General features: G+C 36.9%; 1 protein-coding gene across 2 annotated transcripts in view; it reads left to right on the top strand.

Moving 5' to 3' along the window:
• The first annotated feature begins 3193 nt into the window (after positions 1-3193).
• LOC134817844 (kinesin-like protein unc-104) overlaps positions 3194-24980 on the top strand; it is a 46678-nt gene continuing 24891 nt past the window's right edge. For both annotated transcript variants that reach the window (XM_063827183.1, XM_063827184.1), the window contains exons 1-15: positions 3194-3366; positions 3482-3552; positions 3759-3941; positions 4203-4348; positions 7919-8132; positions 8424-8567; positions 8990-9229; positions 9732-9816; positions 11367-11511; positions 12101-12265; positions 15455-15551; positions 15730-15845; positions 19723-19796; positions 22779-22869; positions 23392-23540. In XM_063827183.1, the coding sequence (XP_063683253.1) occupies positions 3267-3366; positions 3482-3552; positions 3759-3941; positions 4203-4348; positions 7919-8132; positions 8424-8567; positions 8990-9229; positions 9732-9816; positions 11367-11511; positions 12101-12265; positions 15455-15551; positions 15730-15845; positions 19723-19796; positions 22779-22869; positions 23392-23540 (2020 nt within the window). In that variant the 5' untranslated portion in view covers positions 3194-3266. The remainder of the gene's footprint in view (positions 3367-3481; positions 3553-3758; positions 3942-4202; positions 4349-7918; positions 8133-8423; positions 8568-8989; positions 9230-9731; positions 9817-11366; positions 11512-12100; positions 12266-15454; positions 15552-15729; positions 15846-19722; positions 19797-22778; positions 22870-23391; positions 23541-24980) is intronic.

Below are 24980 nucleotides of genomic sequence, written 5' to 3'. Positions count from 1 at the left end.
TAAAAATTTGTACTCTCATTGATAGTTAAAGCGTTTTTTTTTTTCCAGCACTACTACACAACAAAAACCTGTCGGCCCACCGAGGAAACACAGTCGCAGAACAAAGAACCCAATTGTGCTCCTCTATTCTGCGATCGTGTGTATTTACTATAAACTAGCTAAATGCAGTTAGAATTTTCTGGAATCATTCAAGTCGTTTGATTAGTTTATGTGTCAAAGTAATGTCCATGATAATCATATTTTTGGATCCCCGGTGGGCAAACACTCATCCCAAAGGCTAAGGCAAACCTGTCAATGTTTCCCCATACGAAGTAAGGAGAACACATACTCAGCCTACAACTCCACCCATGGGACGAGACGTCGTGAGCCTCAAAATATATAGCATATACCCAGTCAGCAAACACTATACACAACATACATACGATACCAATCAATGTATAATGCCATTACTTCATTTAAAAGAAAATACATCTGCTATCTAATTTAAAAAAAATTGAAGAATAAACCTGAAGAGAGGAGAAGGAGAGAGGGGTTTGGGAGAGGCAGAGTAGGAAAACAACAAGATCCTGTGCCGCAGGATTTTAAAATTTGTTGTATGATGATTCGTTTTGTGTCGTCTCTTAGATTAATATAGGTCTGATACCCTTGTCATGGTTTTTTGCAATAACACTGTGGTTTACTCATGTGATTATGTTTACTAAATCAACCTATTTCAATGATAATTCATTTGCATCAAAGTTGTAACTGCACCAAAGTTGTCGGTCATATTTAGACTGTAGTTCTAACAAAGATTTCTTAAGATTATTCTTGAATATACTGATGGGAGTGGAGAAGTCTATTTCACTTGTTGACTTACGGCAGTGATTCCAAATACTAGTTGATTGATAGATGAATAGTGAGGATGGAGTGGGTGGGATGAAGTAGTTGTCTCGTCTTGGTGACCTGTTGAATAAAGAGAACATTGAGATTGGTGATTGGAACTTATTAATTTTGAACATTTCCAGTAAACAGTGCAACTTATGAAGATTGTGGACAGTCAGGAAGTTATACTCGTTACAGATTGGTTTACTGTGTTCTAGTTCAAAGAAATCTTTGCCTAACATCTGCTTGATAACTTTACCGGTCTTATCCCTAGTGATAGGCCTTACTCTGGCACATGTTTTGAACTTATTGAAGTATGCATCATTATCACCAAAGAGAATTCTTATGCATTTCTTTTGTGTTTTAAATATGGCTTCTAGTTTATTATTTGATACACCTCCCCAAACAGATATTCCATAACATAGGTGTGATTCAAAAAGGGTGTGGTACAGGTCCTTATATAGTTTTTTAGGTACACATCGTCTAATTCCACATAGTCTACCTATCTCACATTTCAATTTACGGTTTAACGCTCTTAAGTGAGCATCCCAGTTCAGTTTTTGGTCAATAATGACTCCAAGAAACTTAGTTTCCTCCACCTTTTTAATTACTATATTATTTAGTGTCAGTTCTAATTCATTGGTGTTTGAATCTGGTTCATTTCTACAGTTCGGCTTAAAGTGGATATAGCAACATTTCTTTATGTTGATATGCAGCAAGTTACTCTTCATATACTGATGAACAAGTTTAAGAATTTTATTAGCTTTGCAGTAAAGTGTTTTTATACATTTATCTACAACAAATATGTTGGTGTCATCGGCAAAAAGTATAAACTTACCTAGGTCTGATACTCTATATATTTCATTGATGTAGATAATGAAAAGCAAGGGACCTAATACTGACCCCTGAGGAACACCAAATATTACAGACAGTTTTTCGGATTCTTCTCCAAGTACTGAAACATATTGCTGTCTATTAGAAAGGTAACTGGCTATCAATTTATTTGCAGTCCCTCGAATTCCATAATCATTCAGTTTTTTAAGCAGTTTATCATGACAGATTGTGTCAAAAGCTTTACTTAAATCAATGAAGATGCCTAGTACGTGATTTTTATCTCTTAAAGATTTTTCAATGTAGTCGACAGAAAAGTTGAGTGCATGGCTTGTCGAGTGATTTTTTCTAAAGCCATATTGATTTTCATATAATAATCCTTGCGACTGAAAGAAACTGTAAAGCCTGGAGAATATGATTTTTTCAAGTATTTTACCGAATATTGCTAAGGTTGAGATAGGCCTGTAATTTTCAAGAAGCTCAGCATTTTCTTTCTTATATATTGGACTTATTTTACCTACTTTTAGGTCGTCTGGAAAAAATCCCTGTTGCATACATTCGTTGTACAATACCGATAGTAGTGGGCTAATTTTGCCTGATACTGCCTTTACTATATGTACTGGTATGTCGCTAGCCTTGCCATTCTTAAGTTCCGATATGATCTTAGCCACCTCCTCAGGTGAGCAGTCATGTAGATATATATTAGCTATATTCGATTTAGGTAAGAAGTCACAGAAACTTGGAAGCTGATTTATTTGTATCTCTCCTAGTTCTGTGTAGGCTGCATTAAGGTTAGATGCTAGGGATACAAAATACTTATTGAATTCATTAGCTATAACTCTGATTGATATTTGATTTCTGATTATTTCTCTAGGAATATGATTATTATATCTCAATTTGGCTTTAGGTAGGGTGCCCCGCTAAAAGAACTGGATTCTTCCAGGAAGCATCCCGTGCACAGACCTTGGTCTACATATATATTAAATTATTAACCATTCATTCTGTATGTGCACGAAAATTTATTTCAATCAAAAACAAAATGTTTAAAGTAAAACAAAATTTGTGATTGCTCAAAAAATGTACTAGGAGAAGATAGATCTTTAGACTCGATGTTCAGAACTCGCGATTGAAAATCACTTGCGCAATACAATTACTCACAAGCGCTGACCTTAGACTGGCGATAATTTCACTCCCCTCTATCAGAAACAACTCAATTTCGAGAGAATTTTGATGAAGACAATTATGGTGAAAAATGGTGAGGTTAGAGGAAAAGCAGACAATCTCTTTATCAGATAACCTCCCAACTCCCTCTTGCCCTATTATGCTTTTTGACACTATGGCCAAATTCTATATTATTGTTTAGCTTTATTCAGCACTAATCCATATTTTGATTCAGCATCAATTGCTTGGCTAACATACTTCCTGCAGAAGTATTCGTGTTTATTGACACTATTCATAAATAGATCCATAACGTTTTTGTTTCGTTGTATCCTATTCATGATAAGTAAATATTTTAGTATTGAAGAGGAATCTATGGTCAAATGAAGAAACTGCAAGACAAAATCGAATGAAAGATGTCATCCGTAAAAGTTGCTGTGAGAGTGAGACCGCTTAACTCGCGCGAGGTCAAGAAAAACTCAAAATGCATTATTTATATGCAGGATAAAACCACCTGTGAGTTTCTATTCTATTCTATTTAGCACGCTCAACATTGTATTTAGCTATTAGATGTCAAGAAAACGAATTTGTCTTAAACTGTCTGCATCCAGAAATCACATATTTTTTGCAGGTATTACTGATCCAAGCAACCCAAAGAATAAGAAAACTTTTACATTTGACCATAGTTACTGGTCTACTGATGTAAGTATGATTCAAACAAATGTTTTAGAAAAATTAGTATATTTCACTTACCATTTTGAAAATTTGCTGCAGAAAAATTCCTGAAGTTCCGCAGAAAGAACATGGGTATATCTAGCTATCTCAATATACCGAATTTTTAGCTTGAGTATTATGCTGGCAAAAGAATCAAATTTATGTTTTAAGATTTAACATCCTTTTTTTTTCAGCCTAAAGATGACCACTTTGCCACACAAAAAATGGTCTATAATGACATCGGCAAAGAGTTTCTTCACCACTCTTTCGATGGATACAATACCTGTATTTTTGCCTACGGACAAACTGGGTCTGGCAAAAGTTTCACCATGATGGGTGCACCTGACCAAACAGATTTGAAAGGAGTTATTCCACAGGTTTGTTAGGATAATATCTCAATATGAAGTTTCTATTCTTAGTATAAATGTTGCCCCTTAGTGTTTATACTGTGTTTAAACTGTATATCTAGCGTTTCTACTGTTCTGTTTGGTGTTTATATTGTTCATATCAATATTGTAGTCTTCCTAAGATACTTTAAAATAGTTAATACTTTCGACTTCTAATCATAAATATACATATCAGCTCTTGCTCCAGGAGTTAAACTAATACCCAACTAAATGTTTCATTTATTCTTCTAGACGTGCGAGGATATGTTCCTGAAGATAGATGAAGAAACAGACGCAGATACTACGTTCAGCGTGGAAGTGAGTTATATGGAGATCTATAATGAGAAAGTGCATGATCTCCTCAGCCCTGCTAACAACAGCAAGAACTTGAGAGTTAGGTTAGTGGTATACTTTCTAAGGGTTGCTGTATTTCAATATTCTTAGTCAATCTGGGCTTCCATTTTAAAAATTGATCTACTGGACACGAATTAAATGCGCATCAAAGATTGACCAACCAACGGACAGTAGCAACTGAATGAAATTAGTAAATCGCTATCACGTGTCAAAACAATTCACCTCCCGACCAATAGTCACCGTTTTAATATGCTTCTTGCTTCATTAAGAGGATCATTCAATAAAAAGAGGTCATATTTAATATTTATACACCAATTTAAATGACAAGTGGTTTTATGGCTGGTATCTCTTGCTGTAATATTATGCTTGTAAAACAGCAAAACTAAGGTATTTAAGTTTACACCGTTTAAACAGGTGCCAGAGCTTAACTGTGCAACGTGAAGTTGTTATGAAAAGTTTGGTTGTTACCCTGTTTCGTAATTCTCGCAGTATAATATTTGAATCTTGAAACATACTCGTCGCTGTGTTTAATAATAAAATAAAACAAATATTTAATAAAACAAATATTTATTTTTACGGCACAATCAAACAATATCAATAATGAATAAATCAGGGGAGGTTTGAAGAGGTTTCAAGTGCCGAAGGCCACTGCTTATCTTTAGGATTTGAGAGTGACCTGTGCTTGAAACCCCCTCAACCATCCACTACGTCAATATACTAATTACAGTATACAAATATAGAAAAATATAATAATCTTAAATTACTTATTGGTTTAGTTTGGTGACAAAGGAGAGCCCAGTTGAGTTTTAGTTTAGCTTTAGGTTTTGAATCACAGTTTAAAAGGTTAGCCATGTTTCATGGCAGAGAGAGATATCATGTGTGCATAGCCGTACCGGATGTAGAGTTTGAGATATAATATAGATTAGTTACCATGTATTAGGGTCATCTCGATTTTGGAGGGATAGCAAGTGCTTTTTAAGGTTAGATTTAATAACACCTGACGAAGCTGATAAGTCTGAATTCTTGGAAGAACCCGGGATTATCAACCCATCTACATTAGCATCACATATTTCGAATACATAGGGGCTGAGGTCATTCCAAATTTTCGTAGAGGTGTACAAAAAGTTCTGTTGGGAGATATCTAACCTCAGTAATGGGACAATCAGACGAAGTTTTTCATTTCTAGGACAGAACTTGAAAAGATCTTTAATCGACTGGGGGACATCAAATTTAAGAATTTTGAATAATTCCATAAATGTATGGTACATGTGCAGATTCTCCAGGTTCATAATTTTCTGCTCGGTGAATAGCGGTTTAGTGTGTTCAAGACAGTAGTTCTTGCTAGCCATATGTTCGTTATAAGTTCTTGAACGTGCACAGGTTAAATAGTATTCTTTATGATCAAAATTGGGAATGTTACCAAATAGCAGTCTTATACATCGTTTTTGAATTGCAAAGATTTTATTCAGCTTATGTTTAGGGATCCCACCCCAGCAACTTATACAATAGCTAAGATGTGACATAAAAAGAGCATTGTATAGTTTCAAATATTCAGATTTGGGAATGAATTTGCAAATTCTCTTAATCGATACAATACTGGAGTTCAGCTTTAAAGATAAATGATTAAGAAGTGGTTCCCAGCTTAGCTGTTCGTCTATTATCACCCCAAGAAACTTTGTACATTGAACTTTTTCTAGCTTTTTGCCATCTATTAAAATCGTTAGATTCCTGTTAAAGGGCCGTGTTCTGGCACAGGTCTGTGTTGCTCTTGACAAACCTGGCTGAAAATGCATATAACAACTTTTCCCTGCATTTATATGTAACTTGTTAGACTCCATATAGTTTAATGTAACAGGACCATGCTTGATTTCTAGTAATTTGAGATGGGTTTTGACTGATGTTCAACCAAATGTAACCAAAGTAATTTATTGTTTAAAACGGTTTAAATGACCACAATCTATTTAGTGCTATCAAATAACATGTATAACGTCTAAAACATTTGTATTTCTTTAAAACTATGTGAATATTTTATGGGGGTATCTTGTTATGTCGTAATAATGTTGGCGGGAGGGGAGGGGGGGGGGGGCGGTGGTGTAGGGGGTGGGTGGTGTAGGAATAACTTAACCTCTTCGTACATCAATAAAATTCCTTATAAACAATATCATTGTAAACGTTTCACACTTTCACAGATGGTTTCTGGTATTGTGAAAACATTCAGCTTATTTTAATAGCTGATACCGGGACCTTTGGCAGTTTAGCAATATGATACAAAAAAAGAATTTTTAATCAGCGAGCATTCTAAATCTCACAGTATGTAAAAACTCATTCATAACATGATTATTATAACATTGCACTTGCTAATAAGCAATAAACCTGTGTAAAACGCAATCTCTTAATGTTTAAAACGCCGCTCGACTCTTCTTGCCAATGAAAACTCGAAACTTTTAAAAGCGCTAAAATGTTTATAATACAACATGTAATTTATGTAATTTATGCGATGAGGTAAGCTAACTTTTTGCTGTCAGCTCAATAAAAACTGTAATTCTACTAAACGCCCTGCTGTCTGCACACTGACTACCGTCCCGACTATTATAGTGTCCCGACTATGTTAAAGTGTGTAATATATTAGGTGTGAAATATTATATAATATGCAGAAACTGCATGGATAAAGGTTATGTTCGCTTATCGATTTAGACGTTTTTGGTCCGCTCCTCAGGTGATTGGTCATCTGGTGATGAACTGCTATCTAGTGCTAGTATAGCAATACTGTAACACACAAAAGTGAAAAGCTATAGATATTTTAGCTGTAACTAAGAATATAATACACTGTGTAACACACTAACAAACATAATATAGTTTTATAGGGAGAATGTGTTACTCTGCACTAAACATAGTGTTAATACACGACTCTGTTATGTTATTTAGACGTGGATAACTCCTCCATGTAAACACTTTTACTTGGCGGACTGGTCCAATGAAAATCCATTTACCTTTCAAACGACAACTTTATCCAAATCTTCACTGCAGCTCTAATATTCACCATGAAATATCCATGAAGCCATGACTCTTAATAATACGTGACTCAGCAGTTCTGGTGTGATGTTTAGGCACAAACTGCCTGAGGCCCTGAGGGGCTGGACATATTATTATGAAACTATTATGTGATATGTTCAGGAGTATACTATATCACACTGAGATCCAACTTACTAATAGAATATGTAGCACCGTGCAGTAAGTTCAACTGTAGGTGAGACAGAGAGAGAGACAGGGTTCTTTGAGTCAAGCTGCAGCTGTGCCACTTACCATTTAGAATACTGCTGCACGGTGTACTCAATTATTACGTCAAGAGTCTAAGCTACTTGAAACCTTGAACCAGATCATCTTCAAGAAACGTTTAGAATTTTGCGGAGAATAAATTGATCGAACAAGCTGACCGCAGTTTTTGCTTATATAAAAGTGCACAATATTGATGGTCCTGACTCCTGCTCTATCTAAAAACTGGATCAGCTAGTAAAGAGTTATTTATTTCACTGTAGCTCTCAATGATGACCCGGAGCTGGTAAAGTAGCTAACTTCTATACATTCTATGAATCTGTACATTCTATACATTTCAGGGAGCACCCGGTATTAGGACCGTACGTAGAAGACCTCGCTAAACTAGCTGTACAAAACTACTCTGACATCTCAGACTTGATGGACGAGGGTAACAAGAGCAGGACTGTAGCGTCCACTAACATGAACGAGACCAGCAGTAGATCTCATGCTGTCTTCTCTATTATACTTACTCAGAGGAAGTATAATGCTCCTACTGGACTTACTGCTGAGAAGGTAAGTTGTTCAGTAGATTGGAGGGGGAGGGGGGGGGGGGGCGGGTAATCGGTATCAATCCAAGGCATTAACAAATAAAGTGGATGATTATTGACCATACAGAATATTACCTCCCCCGTAGTTTAACAGAAATGCATGGTTTTGTTCACTCACTGGATCTTGATCGGTTTAAAAATCTGATTTAAAGTCAATAATTGAAAAAGCACTCAAATAACGTAATCCATGTTTATTGTTTAACAGCACAGCACAGTTAATTCTGCAGATCTGTACTATTATATCTATCTACCACAGGTCTCCAAGATAAGTCTGGTAGATCTGGCTGGGTCGGAACGTGCTGATGCTACCGGTGCTACCGGCGCGCGTTTAAAAGAAGGTGCTAACATCAACAGATCCCTTACTACTCTGGGGAAAGTTATATCAGCCCTAGCTGAACAGGTAAAAGAAGGTTATCACGTGATTAATCACGTGGTGTAGAGTTTATCACGTGGTGTATAGTTGTTGTTGAGTGGGCTGTGTTTCCCATGATAGACACTAACTTAATTGTCACTCTGTGGTAACCTAATCACAATATCCCGGGTGATAAGTTATATCTAATTAACATTTGACTTTCCCATTGAATCTATTTATAGACGTCATGCAGCTCAAATAACCGAGCGGGTTATAAAGGGAAGTAAAGAGATGATGCTAATTAGCAATCTGAGCATGCAACTACAATTATAGTCCTTGCTTTACAATACAACAGCAACAAATCAGAATTTAAGTTACCTGTTTAATTACTGCTAACAAACTATAAATCACCTGTTAAATAACTCTAACTTCTCCACAAAGAATTGTAATTAACTGTTCCATTACCCTAGGCAAACTCTAAATCCACGATGAAGAAGCGCGGGAAAAAAGACAACTTTATCCCCTTCCGAGACTCAGTTCTAACCTGGCTACTAAAAGAGAACCTGGGAGGTAACAGTAAAACAGCCATGATAGCAGCCCTGAGTCCAGCTAATATAAACTACGATGAGACGCTGAGTACGCTTCGGTACGCCGATAGAGCTAAACAGATCATGTGTAAAGCTGTTGTTAATGAAGATCCTAATGCTAAGGTAACCTGTCACTTTTTATTTTCAGTTAGGTATCTGGTTACTGGTCGTTTGTTTCATTAAGGCTAACTTTTCTTTTAGGTGCTAATTTGATAATTGACGGTAATAGCATTACCTCTAAATTCCACTCAACCACTTAAGATCTAAGTGATAAAGCCTTCTTAAATATGGCCAATATTTGTGCGTCAGGAGGTGTTCAACTTCACGGCTTAGATTGTAATTTAGATTTAACTCTAGAATTAGCACTTAATACGGCTTCATAAAATCATAATATGATCTCACAAAATCTCAGTTTAACGTAATAAAAAGAATGTTTGGGAGGTTTCATCGCTCAATTAGAGCCTTTTAAAGCGTGCTTTAACTTCTAAATAATTAATACCAACAATTCTGATGGAATGGTTAACGCCTTAGTTGTAATTTATATTTCAGTAATTTTTTTGCCATTCTTTACCAGCTGTTATACCGGTTACAGTGAGGTAGAGGATTGTAACTTTGTTTACTTCAGATTATCCGGGAATTGCAAGAAGAGGTGATGAAACTCAAGGCTATCATCAAGGCTGAAGGACTTGAAGCAAAGATTGAATCTTACGGTAAGAGAAGTGAGCCTGGATGTTAAATATGTTGCATTTTTACATAGGGGCCTCCGTGTAATGATATTATGTCGTATGTGAGTGTGGTTTTTTCCGTTTGGTGATAAATTGAAGACTTGATTCGATAAGAAGTGGCTGTTGCCGTGAAATTTCTAGTGAGCTCGAATTTCAACTTTCTATTTAGTGAAATTTGTTTGGCTCTGAAAATAAATGTAAGGTTTTGAATGTAATGTGTTAATATCACATGTAGAATCCTCTGAGCGGAATTCAGTGCGGTAAATGAACTTAACTGCTGAAAGTTTAGCCTTAGGGGTTGTTCAATGTTTAGGCTACTATGCAGGAATGCACTTCCTAGTTCCTAAAATTACTATTTTGGGAAACTGGAGGGGGACTGGAATACTGTGTTCTCACTACCACTCCTTGATAACCGTTATCTGAGTATCAACTATCCGCGCTATGATGTCATATTACTTGAAGGGTGATCATGAAAATGAGTTCTGTCGAACAGTTAACTTGAAAGGTGATCGTTAAAATCACAATATGTAATCAGAAGTTTGGTACGAAGTGCCAGGCAAGATCTATTTGGTAAATGAAATATTGTCACTTGGATTTGTGCCAATGACGACATTGCTATTGAAGTGGTAATATATAATGGGGATGATAGCGATTTGGGTTGGAAGGAATCCAATTAAATCCAAATAACATTTTAGTGTCCACGGCTCCCAATATTTCGCATTCTTAAACATTATATCTTTATATAGGTCTACTCTCGAAATTAACCGAATTTTCCACGCTATAACATGATTATTCTAATATTCTAACCATATAACCGCATTAAAACCACTATAAAGTATAAACCACATAACATAACCACACACACAGGATCAGGTTAGTGTTTAACATGCTGGTACTAGTAAGTGAGGGAACAACAACAACAACAACATCATTATCTTTCTAACACATTATACATCACCAACGTGTGAAGTACATGTGAAGCAAGTGTCTGTATCCGCCACAGACGCGACACATCATTATCTCTTTCAAGTCTCTTCTACTTGACTTTGCACGCCACTGCCTGTGAATTGCACTCTAACATTCCTCAAGAGTTCTGATTCTGAAGCACCGCATTCCTGTGAACTATTTCGAAATGTGCTAATTACAATCATGAGATTAAAACACGTACTGGGACTGATTTCTGTGTGTTAGCAAGTGTTAATTGTATGAGGGATGTTATTATTAGTTTATTTCTTGAGGGTTCCTTCTTATAGAGTAGCTGGGAACGCAGAACCTCCCTGCATCTTGTATGCGTATAAATTGCGTGGTGAACAGTGATTTGCAGTCAGATGTTTACCACAGCTACAGCCGCGAAAAACTGGTCGCCAAACGCTCAAAATTGCAATGATATATTAACTCCAAAAGCTCGAATTTAATATTCCTGTTTTTCGCGGATGTGGTATAAAACTGAGTGGTAACATTTCCTACATGCCAAAATATAAAGCACATAGTTCTGAAAATTATTAAAATAACATTCACATACTTTCTATCTCAAGTGTTTGACGCAAAGAGCAGCGGAGGAGCCATGAGGCAGGCTACCAACGCACAAGAACAGCTCCAAGCGTCTGAGAAACTTATCGCAGAACTGAACGAAACTTGGGAGCAAAAACTGCAGAAAACGGAAAAAATAAAGATCGAAAGGTATGTGAATTATGGATAAATATACAGAATCAGGTGTATAAGTGAACTATAGTACACAATGGTAAGCATGCAGCATAGGAACGTTGGTAATGTACCGCGAGGGCATTAGTGCTTACTAGCGTTGTCTTGTCCAGGGTATGCCTTTGTCTCTGTATTATCACATCACACTGTATTAGAATTAGGGAACAAAAGAGGTAACTACCGTAGTGAGCATGCACTGGATACCACAAATACAGACACTAGATATTGTAATACAACACATCATATCATTATAATACAGACAGCTCCTTTCTCAGTCCTCTAATTGACACATTATCTGCCTCATTACGCTAATCGTTCGGCTCCATGGTTCAGTGTGCATGTTCAGGAACTGGAGCAGTTCTAAATGTATTACTTTCTACCTTTCTGAGGTGTCTTGCCTCGTTAATTATTAATTTTGACATGAGATTGACCAGGAAAATTCTCTTTGTCAAGAAACCTCACGAGTGTAATACCTTTGAATAAACTGGATCCGCAGAAAGCAATATTATATATTATGGCAAATTATTTCCTTGTGTTTGACTGATGAAGTAACTCCCACACTCCGCAGAGAATCAGCGCTCACAGAGTTGGGAGTATCAATACAGGGAGGAGGAGAAGGAGGAGGAGCGTGGGGGGTTTTCTCCCCTAAGAACACTCCCCATCTTATAAATTTGTCGGAGGACTCCTTGATGAACGAGTGTTTGATGTATTGTATTAAGGAGGGCGAAACAAGGTTAGTTAATTGGGCTGGGGTATTTTTTTTCACTTTTTGGTATTTTTAATTAAACCCCATAATTCAGAATGACACTTTACAGAGCTATGTTACAGCTGTTTAGTTATTACTTATTTTAGTTATTACTTATTTTAGTTATTACTTATTTTAGTTATTACTTATTTTAGTTATTACTTATTTTAGTTATTACTTATTTTAGTTATATTACTTATTTTAGTTATTACTTATTTTAGTTATTACTTATTTTAGTTATTACTTATTTTAGTTATTACTTATTTTAGTTATTACTTATTTTAGTTATTACTTATTTTAGTTATTACTTATTTTAGTTATTACTTATTTTAGTTATTACTTATTTTAGTTATTACTTATTCCAGTTATTACTTATTTTAGTTATTACTTATTTTAGTTATTACTTATTTTCGTAATAGTGTGCTGGAGGATGTTGCAGAAAGTACCAAAGATCATGTTCCAAGCTGAGGCTGGCTCCCATACCCAATAAAACATGTACAGGCTAACGAACATGTGGTATTACTAATCTGATTGGATGATGTCATCACTTTGAGCAGTCTTCTAGCAGGAGGGCGAATATTGTTAGCTTTCACTAAGCATTGCGTTTAACTAGGTGATCACATAGTTAACAACTACGCTGGGAAAGGCGTAGTGAGGCGCAGTTATCCTCCATCGTACAGTCTCATCGTGCTATCAGCTGTCAGCTAGTGTCCTCTTTATATTCCCATCTCGAACTCCCACAAGTGCTCGGAATCTTGACACACCAAGTTTCGACACTTCTTAAAGAGCATTCCACAATTTCTGGCTCGCTGTTTTCTAGGATGGTTTGCATGTTTACCTGTGAGCTCCACCCTCAGAGATCACACACTGATCTAAACGGATAAACCAGTATACGGTAAACCCAACAACCAATCACAACACAAGGAATTACCCTAGTAGCCAATCAGGTCTCTGCTGTGATCTGAACGTGGTCTATTAGCGCCTTGTTGCGCAGCGCACCGCTGACAGCCCGCTATACCCGAGAGAAATGTAACCCGTGATACCATAAGCTCTTATATAATAGCCGTCACACTGTAACTATGTGTGTTCGGTGCCAAATTTTACTGTCTTTACCCAGTAAAGTTTTGAAGTGCCTCTCTCTCTCTCTCTCTCTCTCTCTCTCTCTCTCTCTCTCTCTCTCTCTCTCTCTCTCTCTCTCTCTCTCTCTCTCTCTCTCTCTCTCTCTCTCTCTCTCTCTTCTCTCTCTCTCTCTCTCTCTCTCTCTCTCTCTCTCTCTCTCTCTCTCTCTCTCTCTCTCTCTCTCTCTCTCTCTCTCTCTCTCCCTCTCTCTCTCTCTCTCTCTCTCCCTCTCTCTCTCTCCCAGAGTCACTTGGTTATATGGAAAAATAACGGGGGGTTCTTTAAATTTAATACGTGCATTATAAATTGCCTTTAATGCCGTATATTGCGAAGAAGCTGAAGTTGGTGAATGGTGATTATACCTTATAGTGATTATACCTCAGTTAAGACTGACTGGACTGGATATTGTTCGAGTATTACGTAGACCGGATCACTCTCGCAACTAAGAGGATAGATCGGGATAGCTGTTAGTTAGTGTATCAACTAAGAGGCCGGCTTCAGGAGATAGCTGTTGGTTAGTGTATCAACTAAGAGGCCGGCTTCAGGAGATAGCTGTTGGTTAGTGTCTCAACTAAGAGGCCAGCTTCAGGAGATAGCTGTTAGTTAGTGTATCAACTAAGAGGCCGGCTTCAGGAGATAGCTGTTGGTTAGTGTCTCAACTAAGAGGCCGGCTTCAGGAGATAGCTGTTGGTTAGTGTCTCAACTAAGAGGCCGGCTTCAGGAGATAGCTGTTGGTTAGTGTCTCAACTAAGAGGCCGGCTTCAGGAGATAGCTGTTAGTTAGTGTATCAACTAAGAGGCCGGCTTCAGGAGATAGCTGTTGGTTAGTGTCTCAACTAAGAGGCCGGCTTCAGGAGATAGCTGTTGGTTAGTGTCTCAACTAAGAGGCCGGCTTCAGGAGATAGCTGTTGGTTAGTGTCTCAACTAAGAGGCCGGCTTCAGGAGATAGCTGTTGGTTAGTGTCTCAACTAAGAGGCCGGTTTCAGGAGATAGCTGTTGGTTAGTGTCTCAACTAAGAGGCCGGTTTCAGGAGATAGCTGTTGGTTAGTGTCTCAACTAAGAGGCCGGCTTCAGGAGATAGCTGTTGGTTAGTGTCTCAACTAAGAGGCCGGCTTCAGGAGATAGCTGTTAGTTAGTGTATCAACTAAGAGGCCGGCTTCAGGAGATAGCTGTTGGTTAGTGTATCAACTAAGAGGCCGGCTTCAGGAGATAGCTGTTGGTTAGTGTCTCAACTAAGAGGCCGGCTTCAGGAGATAGCTGTTGGTTAGTGTCTCAACTAAGAGGCCGGCTTCAGGAGATAGCTGTTAGTTAGTGTATCAACTAAGAGGCCGGCTTCAGGAGATAGCTGTTGGTTAGTGTCTCAACTAAGAGGCCGGCTTCAGGAGATAGCTGTTGGTTAGTGTCTCAACTAAGAGGCCGGCTTCAGGAGATAGCTGTTGGTTAGTGTCTCAACTAAGAGGCCGGCTTCAGGAGATAGCTGTTGGTTAGTGTCTCAACTAAGAGGCCAGCTTCAGGAGATAGCTGTTGGTTAGTGTCTCAACTAAGAGGCCGGCTTCAGGAGATAGCTGTTGGTTAGTGTCTCAACTAAGAGGCCGGCTTCAGGAGATAGCTGTTGGTTAGTGTCTCAACTAAGAGGCCGGCTTCAGGAGATAGCTGTTGGTTAGTGTCTCAACTAAGAGGCCGGCTTCAGGAGATAGCTGTTAGTTAGTGTCTCAACTAAGAGGCCGGCTTCAGGAGATAGCTGTTAGTTAGTGTCGCAACTAAGAGGCCGGCTTCAGGAGATAGCTGTTGGTTAGTGTCTCAACTAAGAGGCCGGCTTCAGGAGATAGCTGTTAGTTAGTGTCTAGACTTGGTTGGCATGTGGTGGTTGTTGTGGTAAACTCGGCCGGCTGTATACAATAAACATATTCCTGCAATTATAGATTGTCCGGGTTAAGGTAAAAGGCCGGATTCATCGTCCGGTTATCGGTGATTTGGTTTGGAATTTACTGTATATTATGGAGTTAGTGAAAACATTCTCTTGCGTTTGACTAAATGTTAGATTAAATGATAATTGCAGGGTGGGTGGCGGCACAGCTGATATGAAGCCTGACATATTGCTAACTGGTCCCTCCATTCTTCCTCATCACTGTACCTTCACAAACAACGATAACGCTGTAAGCCACATTATTTGATAGATCAGTAAAATTAATTAATTTTTAAAAATATTATATTTTCAATGCGTAAATAATAAAATAAAAACAACAGGTAGTGTTACCAAATGAAAATGAATTAATATATCATCTGCTGGCAAATGTCCAAGTTGTTTATCTTGTAATCTCTAAACTATTTCAGGTGGTGCTACTCCCGATGTCAGGTGCACGTGTGTTTGTGAACGGAGCAGCTGTAAGTGAGATACTCTCACTCAGTAACGGTAACCGCATCGTCCTGGGTACCTCTCATGTTTTTAGGTAAGTTTAATCACTGTGAATAAGTAGTGACCATAACAATTAGGTGATCTTGTATTTGGTTTTGGTTTTGGTTTAAAGAGCTTATACGTGCCACATATGTCCAGGTGCATTATAATAATGCACCCCCTAATGCAGGGCTTCTAGGCAATGAGCTTGGTTGTGGGACACACTAGGTGATCTTGTAGCTCAGCTGTGAGAAACTAGCCGCTAAAAGAAAAAATTGCAATAGAAATATTATTGCTATAAATTTAGAGGTCAGTTCTTCGCGGCTATGGTAGATAAATAATATGTTAGCCATTCACTTTTCAAATCCAATGAAAGTTTTCCTATCAACTAAAAATGATGCTGTAGTTTGGATTCTAAGTATGTGATTAACCCGGTTTTGATTGCACAACAATCTTTATAGCAATGTTTCATGCTCGCTGTATTTTCAGCCTGTAACTAAAATTAGCCAAGTAATGACCTAAAATCGGCTGGTTTGATTCTCGTTTCTCACTAATTGGTCACTAATTGGTTGGGGTTTGATCCTTGTTTCTCAGTAAATGTTTGTTACTCCCCAGTAAATGTTTTAAACGGGCAACAGTAACACTACAGAACACGTCTAATTGGCCTGATAATGACCCCCTAATCACCTGATAATGACCCACACTTTCTCCCATTATCTTTTGTATCGTTAATTGTAGGTAATTGTTTACACTGACTGACTGACTGCATCCTTTAATATGGTTACATCTGTAACGCTAGCGCAGTTATAAATGAATAGTAGTAAATCTTCCAAAGTACGAAATATCTCTTTAAAAGAGCATCCTAGGCACCTTATAGATATCAAAACGCATAAAAAAGAAAACAAAAACATCAATCATCTTCTAACTTCTTCCACTCCTCCCTATCTAAAGCTAAAAATCTAAGGTCTTCGAAATCAGTCAAATTCTTAAGTCTAATATCAAGATTTCTACTAGTCAAGTCTTTTCTAATAACATCTAATAAGTTTAAACATGGTCTACCCCGTCTCCCTTCCATAAAAATATCAGAATTTATAGCAAATAACATAGAGGTGTATGCTGGTGAGTCTTCCTGTCCTCTTAAGATATGTCCTAACATTCTCCATCGAAACTTAGAGACTCTCACAGACAAGGGAGTGACATAACAACGAGCATAGAGTGCCTCATTAGAAATAACCCCAGTAGGCCATCTGATGTTGAGGATTCTTCGGAGGTGTTTGCGATGAGCAATATCAAGTTCATTCAACGAAGCTAGTGGTGCAGCCCAGGAGTTGCAGTTGTAGAGTAGAATAGAGACTACTTGTGCCTCGTAGATTTTGATCTTCCTTCGGACTGAAATCTTGCTCTTCATCCAAACTTTCTTTCTTTCTTTCTTTCTGAAATTTACTAAAGGCAACATTACCAAGGAATATTCGATTCTTGATATCCTTAACAGTACACATCAACGATCCTAAAGTTTTGTTAGAGCGCCACTCTTCATCACCTCTATACACTTTTCCAACAATCACCTTGCGTTTAACAGTGGGTTTAGGATCTGTTAAATAAAAATGGACAAATTCAGTCTTGGAAGAATTGATATGAAGGTCCCACTGCTGGAATATATCTTTAGCGATAGGAAGCATTTCTTTGAGTGGAGCAAGTTCAGTGTTATTAAAGTCAATATCATCAGAGTATCCTGTTTCGAGTGGCATGAATTCTTCTGAGATAGGAGGATTAGGGATTGGATGATTCACTGGGTAAGGTGTTGATGATACTTGGGAGAGTACAGATCTGAGGTGAATAAGTGCAGCGGCTTCAACAACAGTAAATAGATTACCTGATAGTGCATCTCCTTGAAATGCTCCAGTTGTGCTTTGGAACTCAATTGATACAGTATTATTGACTTTTACTTTCAACACTGTGTTTGATAGTAGGAGCCGTACCATCCTAATTTCATCACTAGTACAGCCAGCATCTTCAAGAACATTGAGTACTGTTTCTCTGCTGATGGTGTCAAAGGCACTTGACATGTCTATACTCATTCTGTGGTAGCTCCAATGCTTTCTAAGTACCACTGAGGTTAGCATACGTTGAGACCAAAAATTATTATAAATGAATAAAGAAAATAATATTTTAGATGGTATTTATGATATTTATAATATTCATACAAATATTTTGAATGTTGTTTATGTCTTCTAACAGCTTGACTGTTTAACAATTAATAAGACTTCTTGATTGGAAAGAATAAAATTGTTAACTGAATATTCTCCAACCACATGTTCATCAGAACTGAAAAATAGATATAAAATTTGTATCGGTAAATATTTCGCTACACCAACTGCAGTCAGTACACACATTTACGTATAAATTTTAGTATAATATACTCGTTTAAATGACCAACGTCATAAAACAACAAAGTTGCGAAATTATTCCTTTTTATAACGCTCAGCTAGATTCCGGGAATCAAAGTTGCCGAATGTAAGCTGTGGTAGGGAAAACAAATTTCTAGCACAGTAATTCCTTCATTATATTACATTATCCTGACATGCCATATTTAATGATCCTGTTTGGCATTTTTAATCCCAGAATTTCATACAGTACTGCCTGTCTGCCTGCTATACGTTGTTAAATTATTATACCTGGTAAGCCTGGTCTTTGACCTTCTATTTTATCATTTACTATCTGATTTGTAAAGTAATAAAATGGGGCCTTATATATATGTATATTAAGGATCTTAAACTGCAGTTATGATATAATACGTAAAATCGAAATTTAGTTTTCATCCGTGTCGAGCTCGGCAAATTAAACGAGAAGATTGATTAAACCCTAGTTCCTCTTGTTGGAGGATATATTAATTAATATATAATATGTATATTATATATAATATTAATTAATCATTATTCGTGTTGTTCATGACAGGTAATTGCTCATAATCATTGGTTCTGAAACCATATTGGTTGAAAGCCTATTACTTTCTTTTATGACATTCATTATTCATTGCATCACTCTTATTTTTATTGCACCATAAGTCAGGACTCAGTAGTCATCAGATCACCGTGCTTCAATCATTGTATCACACGGGCCACGGCATAATGAGCAGTACAGCGCACACACTGTACAATCTACATGCTGACTATTAATGAGACTGTGAGAGCCACTTATTGGTCACTGTGAGAGCTACTTGTTGGTCACTGTGAGAGCCACTTATTGGTCACTGTGAGAGCCACTTATAGGTCACTATGAGTGCCACTTCTTGGTCACTGTGAGAGCCACTTATTGGTCACTGTGAGAGCCACTTATAGGTCACTATGAGTGCCACTTCTTGGTCACTGTGAGAGCCACTTATTGGTCACTGTGAGAGCCACTTGTTGGTCACTGTGAGTGCCACTTATTGGTCACTGTGAGAGCCACTTGTTGGTCACTGTGAGAGCCACTCATTGGTCACTGTGAGTGCCACTTCTTGGTCACTGTGAGAGCCACTTATAGGTCACTATGAGTGCCACTTCTTGGTCACTGTGAGAGCCACTTATTGGTCACTGTGAGAGCCACTTCTTGGTCACTGTGAGAGCCACTTGTTGGTCACTGTGAGAGCCACTTGTTGGTCACTGTGAGAGCCACTTATTGGTCACTGTGAGTACCACTTGATAGCCACTTGTTAGGGATCTGCACTATATAGTGGTGACTGTAGCTTGTCATTTCCAGATTCATATTATTGGTCACAGTTTTCAGTTTTGAGAGAATATTCAATAATCATAGTCTAACCAACAATCTACATGACGTCACTTTTCATAATCTACTAGTCAGTAGTCACTGGCTATGTTCTATACGATCACAGTTAACTATTAAGGGCCCTATTAAATTAACTGACAATCTAATTAAGTTTAATGTATTACCAGGTACAACAACCCAACTGAAGCAGCTAGACTAAGGGAACAGCGAGCAACTGCACTTCAGAATAACATGGAAACAGGTACTTTTAAGAGAAATAAATTAATTAATTTAATTTAACTGTTAAGAGAAATAATTTGTACACAAACATATCTTTATACTTGTGAGGGCGTGGGTTGTATTTGTTTTGACACGTGACAGGGATATTGGGTTTGGTCAATATTGGGAGCCGATTAATTATTGCCCTCACGTGCCTGCAAAAATGTGGTCCGCCTCCCCCACATACAGAATATCTATTGTTTTATTTTATAATTTCATTAATTTTACACTAACATCGAACAGATTGAACTTGATCAAACATCGAGAATATATATTGTGTCGATGAATTTTTGCCAACAATGTTTAAAATTTGGTGCTGTAATCTGTACTGTGAATGAAATAGCGAACATGGTGGCCCAAAATTAACTGCACATGAAACACAGCCTCTGTTTACCCACACCCTGCACAAGTAAAGCAACTGACACGTTCCCACACCCTCAACGTGCAGTTAATTTTGGTCCACTATGTAAAAAGGTGCATGTTGGCACTTACGTAATCAGGGAACATATTGTGTAGTATAAACATGTACATATTACATATTATTACATAATATGAGACCTTTTGTGAACGGTTATGTAATCTTGTAATATTGTGTAATATTTGTGAATATGTTATGTAAGTGTTATGCATATATTTTCAATGTCCTCGCCGTTGTCACACACAAGCACTACAAGCCTTATGTTGCTGGCAAGGTGTTCACTGTTCAGGAGTGCACACTCCAATATGTTAGATATATGCGATATAATATTTTGTATTTGGACACGAATATGCTATTGATATTATACCAAACACATTATATGCGGAATATCTCAGCCGTGAAATGTACCATAACTCATAAGTACAATATGTCACGTGTGTGTAGTGTGTACGGGGTGTGTAAAATCTAGTTTTGCCGACGGCTCATCACGCTTCTCTGCTACTGCTAGCAGCATCTTGAAGTTTTGTAATGCAAAATCTCACAATGAACGTGTGGTGTTTACACATAGTAACATAATTACTCTGCATTATATAATGTTAATTACAGTTAATTACTCTGCATTATATAATGTTAATTACAGCTTGTCACATGTTTATAATATTAAGTTTATAACATGTTTTTATTCCACGAAACGCACAACAGCTTATTGATATCGGACAGTAGTCAATACTAATCCTGCAGTCTACACACAACACTATTTAGTCAACATAATAATAATACGGTACATAGTTATTAGTTATACAGTTTATTATATATTATATAGTGCAATTAAATAATATCTTAATATTAATATGCATGTTTTCTTGTGCAATGTGGTATCATGAGGCCTGTTAACAAGTATTAGCTTATTTAAGCAAGAAACACTGATAATTACAACTCGTCACGTTAACACTGTTATTTCATTTAATAACACGACACGCACAAGATGTTTAATAGGATCTGGTAATGTACAGTAATCATAAATTCAGTGTCTTAAATGTCAATACTAATCCTACAAATGTGCGTCATTGTGGAGCTATTAAGTGTATATATATTGTAGTAAATAGCACTATTTAGTATATATTATAATATAGTGCATACTGCATAGTGTATGATATGATATATAATATTATATAGCAAAGATAATGAGATATTTACTGAACCGCTCAAATGTCAGCTTATCGAGAATCTGAATAAATACGTTTGAATATTATAGAGCACTATTTACTATTTAGTATTTAAATATAATACAATGTATTATATAATAACCTCGTATATATTTCAATAATATCATGAATTAACGTGCATGTGTGCAATGCGGTGGTATTATAAGCGATGTTAACGCTTAAACTTGATTAATAAACGGTTAAACTAGCTTACTAAGTTGTTAAAGAATAACTCTTGCTGGATGCACTTTAAGTAGATGTGGATTGTGGTTATTGTTTTAATTTAAGCTCCATGTCTGCTGAACATGTCTGAACATGTCTGTGGTTGTGGTGGTGATATAAATACTCTTTAACTAGCTTTACTAACCGTTAAACTAGCTTCTTTAAACAGGAATTGCTGGCTATTTAAGAGGGTTTCAGACTTCAGACTTCAGAGGGATTGTACTATCTTAACTAGCTTATAAAGCTAATACTGAGCTGAATATACCAGAGATTGTGTCTAGTGTGTGTGTGTGTGTGTGTGTGTGTGTGTGTGTGTGTGTGTGTGTGTGTGTGTGTGTGTGTGTTGTCTGTCAGTTTAACAGGGGATGTTAACTGTCTACACTGTACCTTCTGTGTGAAACTTACATGATAATGTAAAGTGTGTGTTAATTACGAGTAGCATTTGTGTATCATGCTTGGAGCTGGCTCTAGTTTTCTGAGTGAAGCGCTGGTGAAGTCTGATGAATATCCCTGTTTAATGTTTATAAAGAATTCATAAAAGTAATCTTCACATAATATTAACATACCAATCCCCTCTTACTACCTTAATGTGCAGAACATAACTAATACACATGTAAACTACAGTCTAACCCCACTGATAGCGTCAGATATAGAGACACTGGTTCCCCAGGGAGTTAAATACACGATAAGCTCTTTGTACTACATGTTGTATCTCTCTGTATAATGTGAGGAGGAGGAGAGCGTGTACATATTCATCAAGATAATAACAGCCGCTAACTCTGATCTCTGATAGAGGGATATTAGTACTAGAGGTCTTTTGTTGTGCTGCTGTTATAGTGCACTGTGTCACAACAAAAACTATTTTATATTGTAGCAAAGAATACTCCTTAATATTGTTGGAAATATAAAAACTATTTTTGGTGGATAGTCGTAACGTTTTGAAATTAAATGTAAAAGAACAATGTTCACACTTTACAGTACAGCTGAGATTGCATGGATATTTGTAGGTTCAATTCTTCATTTTACACAGTTCAGTGTTCCATATCCCGCATCAGAGCGGGTATACTAAGAAGATTCGTCGTGCTAATTAATAAATCAATTGATAACTTATTATTTTCAGAGTCGATAGTGTCGGAACATGTTGACTGGTTCTACGCACAGAAGGAGATATTTGAAAAACAAGGCTGTTCTCTTCACGAAATGAACTCTAAGTACGTACACTCTAGTTTGGAATTCAGAGGGAACTTATATTTAGATACAATAGGATTGTACATTTCAAGCCGTTAGACTCGAGGAATTAAGAGGCAGCAATCTCACACAAAAATAATGAACAAACTGCAAACACTTATCTAACATTCTTGTAATACCAATAGTTATAGCTCTACTATACTCTACTATACTCATGTTGATAATGTTTTTAGTGCTGTAAGTTTTATATGAAACGAGTGCAGCCTTATTACCGCTATATTTTACTTACCTTATTTACTTACCACCGTTTTCCTTTGGTAAGTTCCGGTCAAAATTGCCGCACTTGTACGGGCGAGTTATTCTCAAAATGAACTTTGTTTCCATTTTGGGACACTCCGTATGTTGGCTCTGAGTACATCAGAGAATATTCACATCCTTTTGTAAATCCTAATATCTAGGTGACGTTCTAATAAAATGTAGATTACAATAGCAATAACAATTAGCAATAGCTAATTAGCAATAGCAATAATCTCTCCTCCCCCCAGAGTAAGCTACCTGGAAGAGAAGATGAAGCAAGAAAGAGAGGAGGCGGAGAAGGCGCTAGCACTACAACGTCAACTGTACGAGACTAAGCTACAGGAAGCTATGGATATGAACACTAGTAATCTGAGTTCCTCTTCTAGCAGCGAACATAGTGAGTTATCATCTTAGTTTACTATTAGTAAAACTAAGTACAGTAAAACCCCGATATATCGCAAACCCCGATTTACCGTGGCTTTTTCCTTTCTCCCAAACTCCACGGTAAATAGGGGTATTACTGTATAATGGATGGCCCAAAACTTACAAGCGATAACGCAGATAATCACCTGTTAGATCTGTAGTTATTTAGTGCTGATAAACGCTTAAAAATGTGATATCAAATAAGCTGTTTTCACCTTTTGGTAGTAACTCGGTAGTAACTCGGAAGTTACTCTGTAGTTAATAGTATTTATTCGGTAGTTACTCGGTAGTTGCTAGTAGTTATTCGGTAGTTACTCGGTAGTTACTATCAGTTATTCGGTTATCTCCAATTATATAAAGAGCAACCTCGTTTGAACTCCCTTTGTCATCGAATCAGAAAGAAGGATAAGGAAGAATTAAAGGACATTTTAAATGCATTCAATGCGACTTAGTTGTTATTTAATATAATATAATATAATATATTATATAGAGACTAAAAATAGATCACAAAATTAAGAAATAAAATTAATAAAATAAAATAAAATAATCGTTTAGAGAATTGTACAGTGAAATAATATGTTTGACTACGAGTAAACAGCGTTGAATATTTAATAAAACACTTAAATTTCACGAAACAGTTCGATTTAACTTTACCCATCAGGACTTACGACATGAATTACTATTAATTATGTAATGCTCCTTTAAAATTATTGAACCTATAAAATGTAAATACTTCCGGCGCTCTGAATTACCCCCTCATTGCCATATTTAGATAAAAACTCTTTGCGAGAAATTGCGGATAAAACCTAAATCTCACTGCATGATGTAAGTATGCCGACTTCTTCGCTTTATCAAAAAGTATCCTACACAATATAATCATCATCATTACTCCAGACGCCCGTGTGTAAAAACTGTGACAGTCAGAAACTAGGATTACCTAAGCTAACCCCTTACTTTTTACACGTAAAACAAACTGTCAAGTAATAACGATACACATGTAATGTTACAGTGTCGTGTGTGACATCATGTACTTGCTCCACACCTAATACTAGTGTATTCTAGGTACATTTTACAATCTATATATACTATACGTTTACCATGTGTTGTTGTTAACACATTTAATAAAAACTCCGTGGTAAAGTATGTGAAGTATGTTTGACAGCCAAATTTTGGAGGGGAAACGGTGCACATTCCTCAGTGTGTTTAACACTGTAATATATAGTACAGTTAATACATAGTTATATAACATTAAAGTATATTCTTGATTTTAATAGTTTTGTAGTGGCGAAGTGCTAAGGTATCCGGACTGAATTGTAGGGTATCTTCATTACAACTTAATATCCACAGTAATATATTAACGTGTTGAAGGCTATGTGAGTGCTATATTCAGTACTCGAATCATAACAACACTTCC

The sequence above is a fragment of the Bolinopsis microptera genome, chromosome 7 (genome assembly GCF_026151205.1).
Source record: "Bolinopsis microptera isolate Bmic1 chromosome 7, MBARI_Bmic_1.0, whole genome shotgun sequence".
Classification (NCBI taxonomy): Eukaryota; Metazoa; Ctenophora; class Tentaculata; order Lobata; family Bolinopsidae; genus Bolinopsis; species Bolinopsis microptera.
Note: the sequence above shows the minus strand (reverse complement) of the source record. Positions and strands in the feature narration are given on the sequence as shown.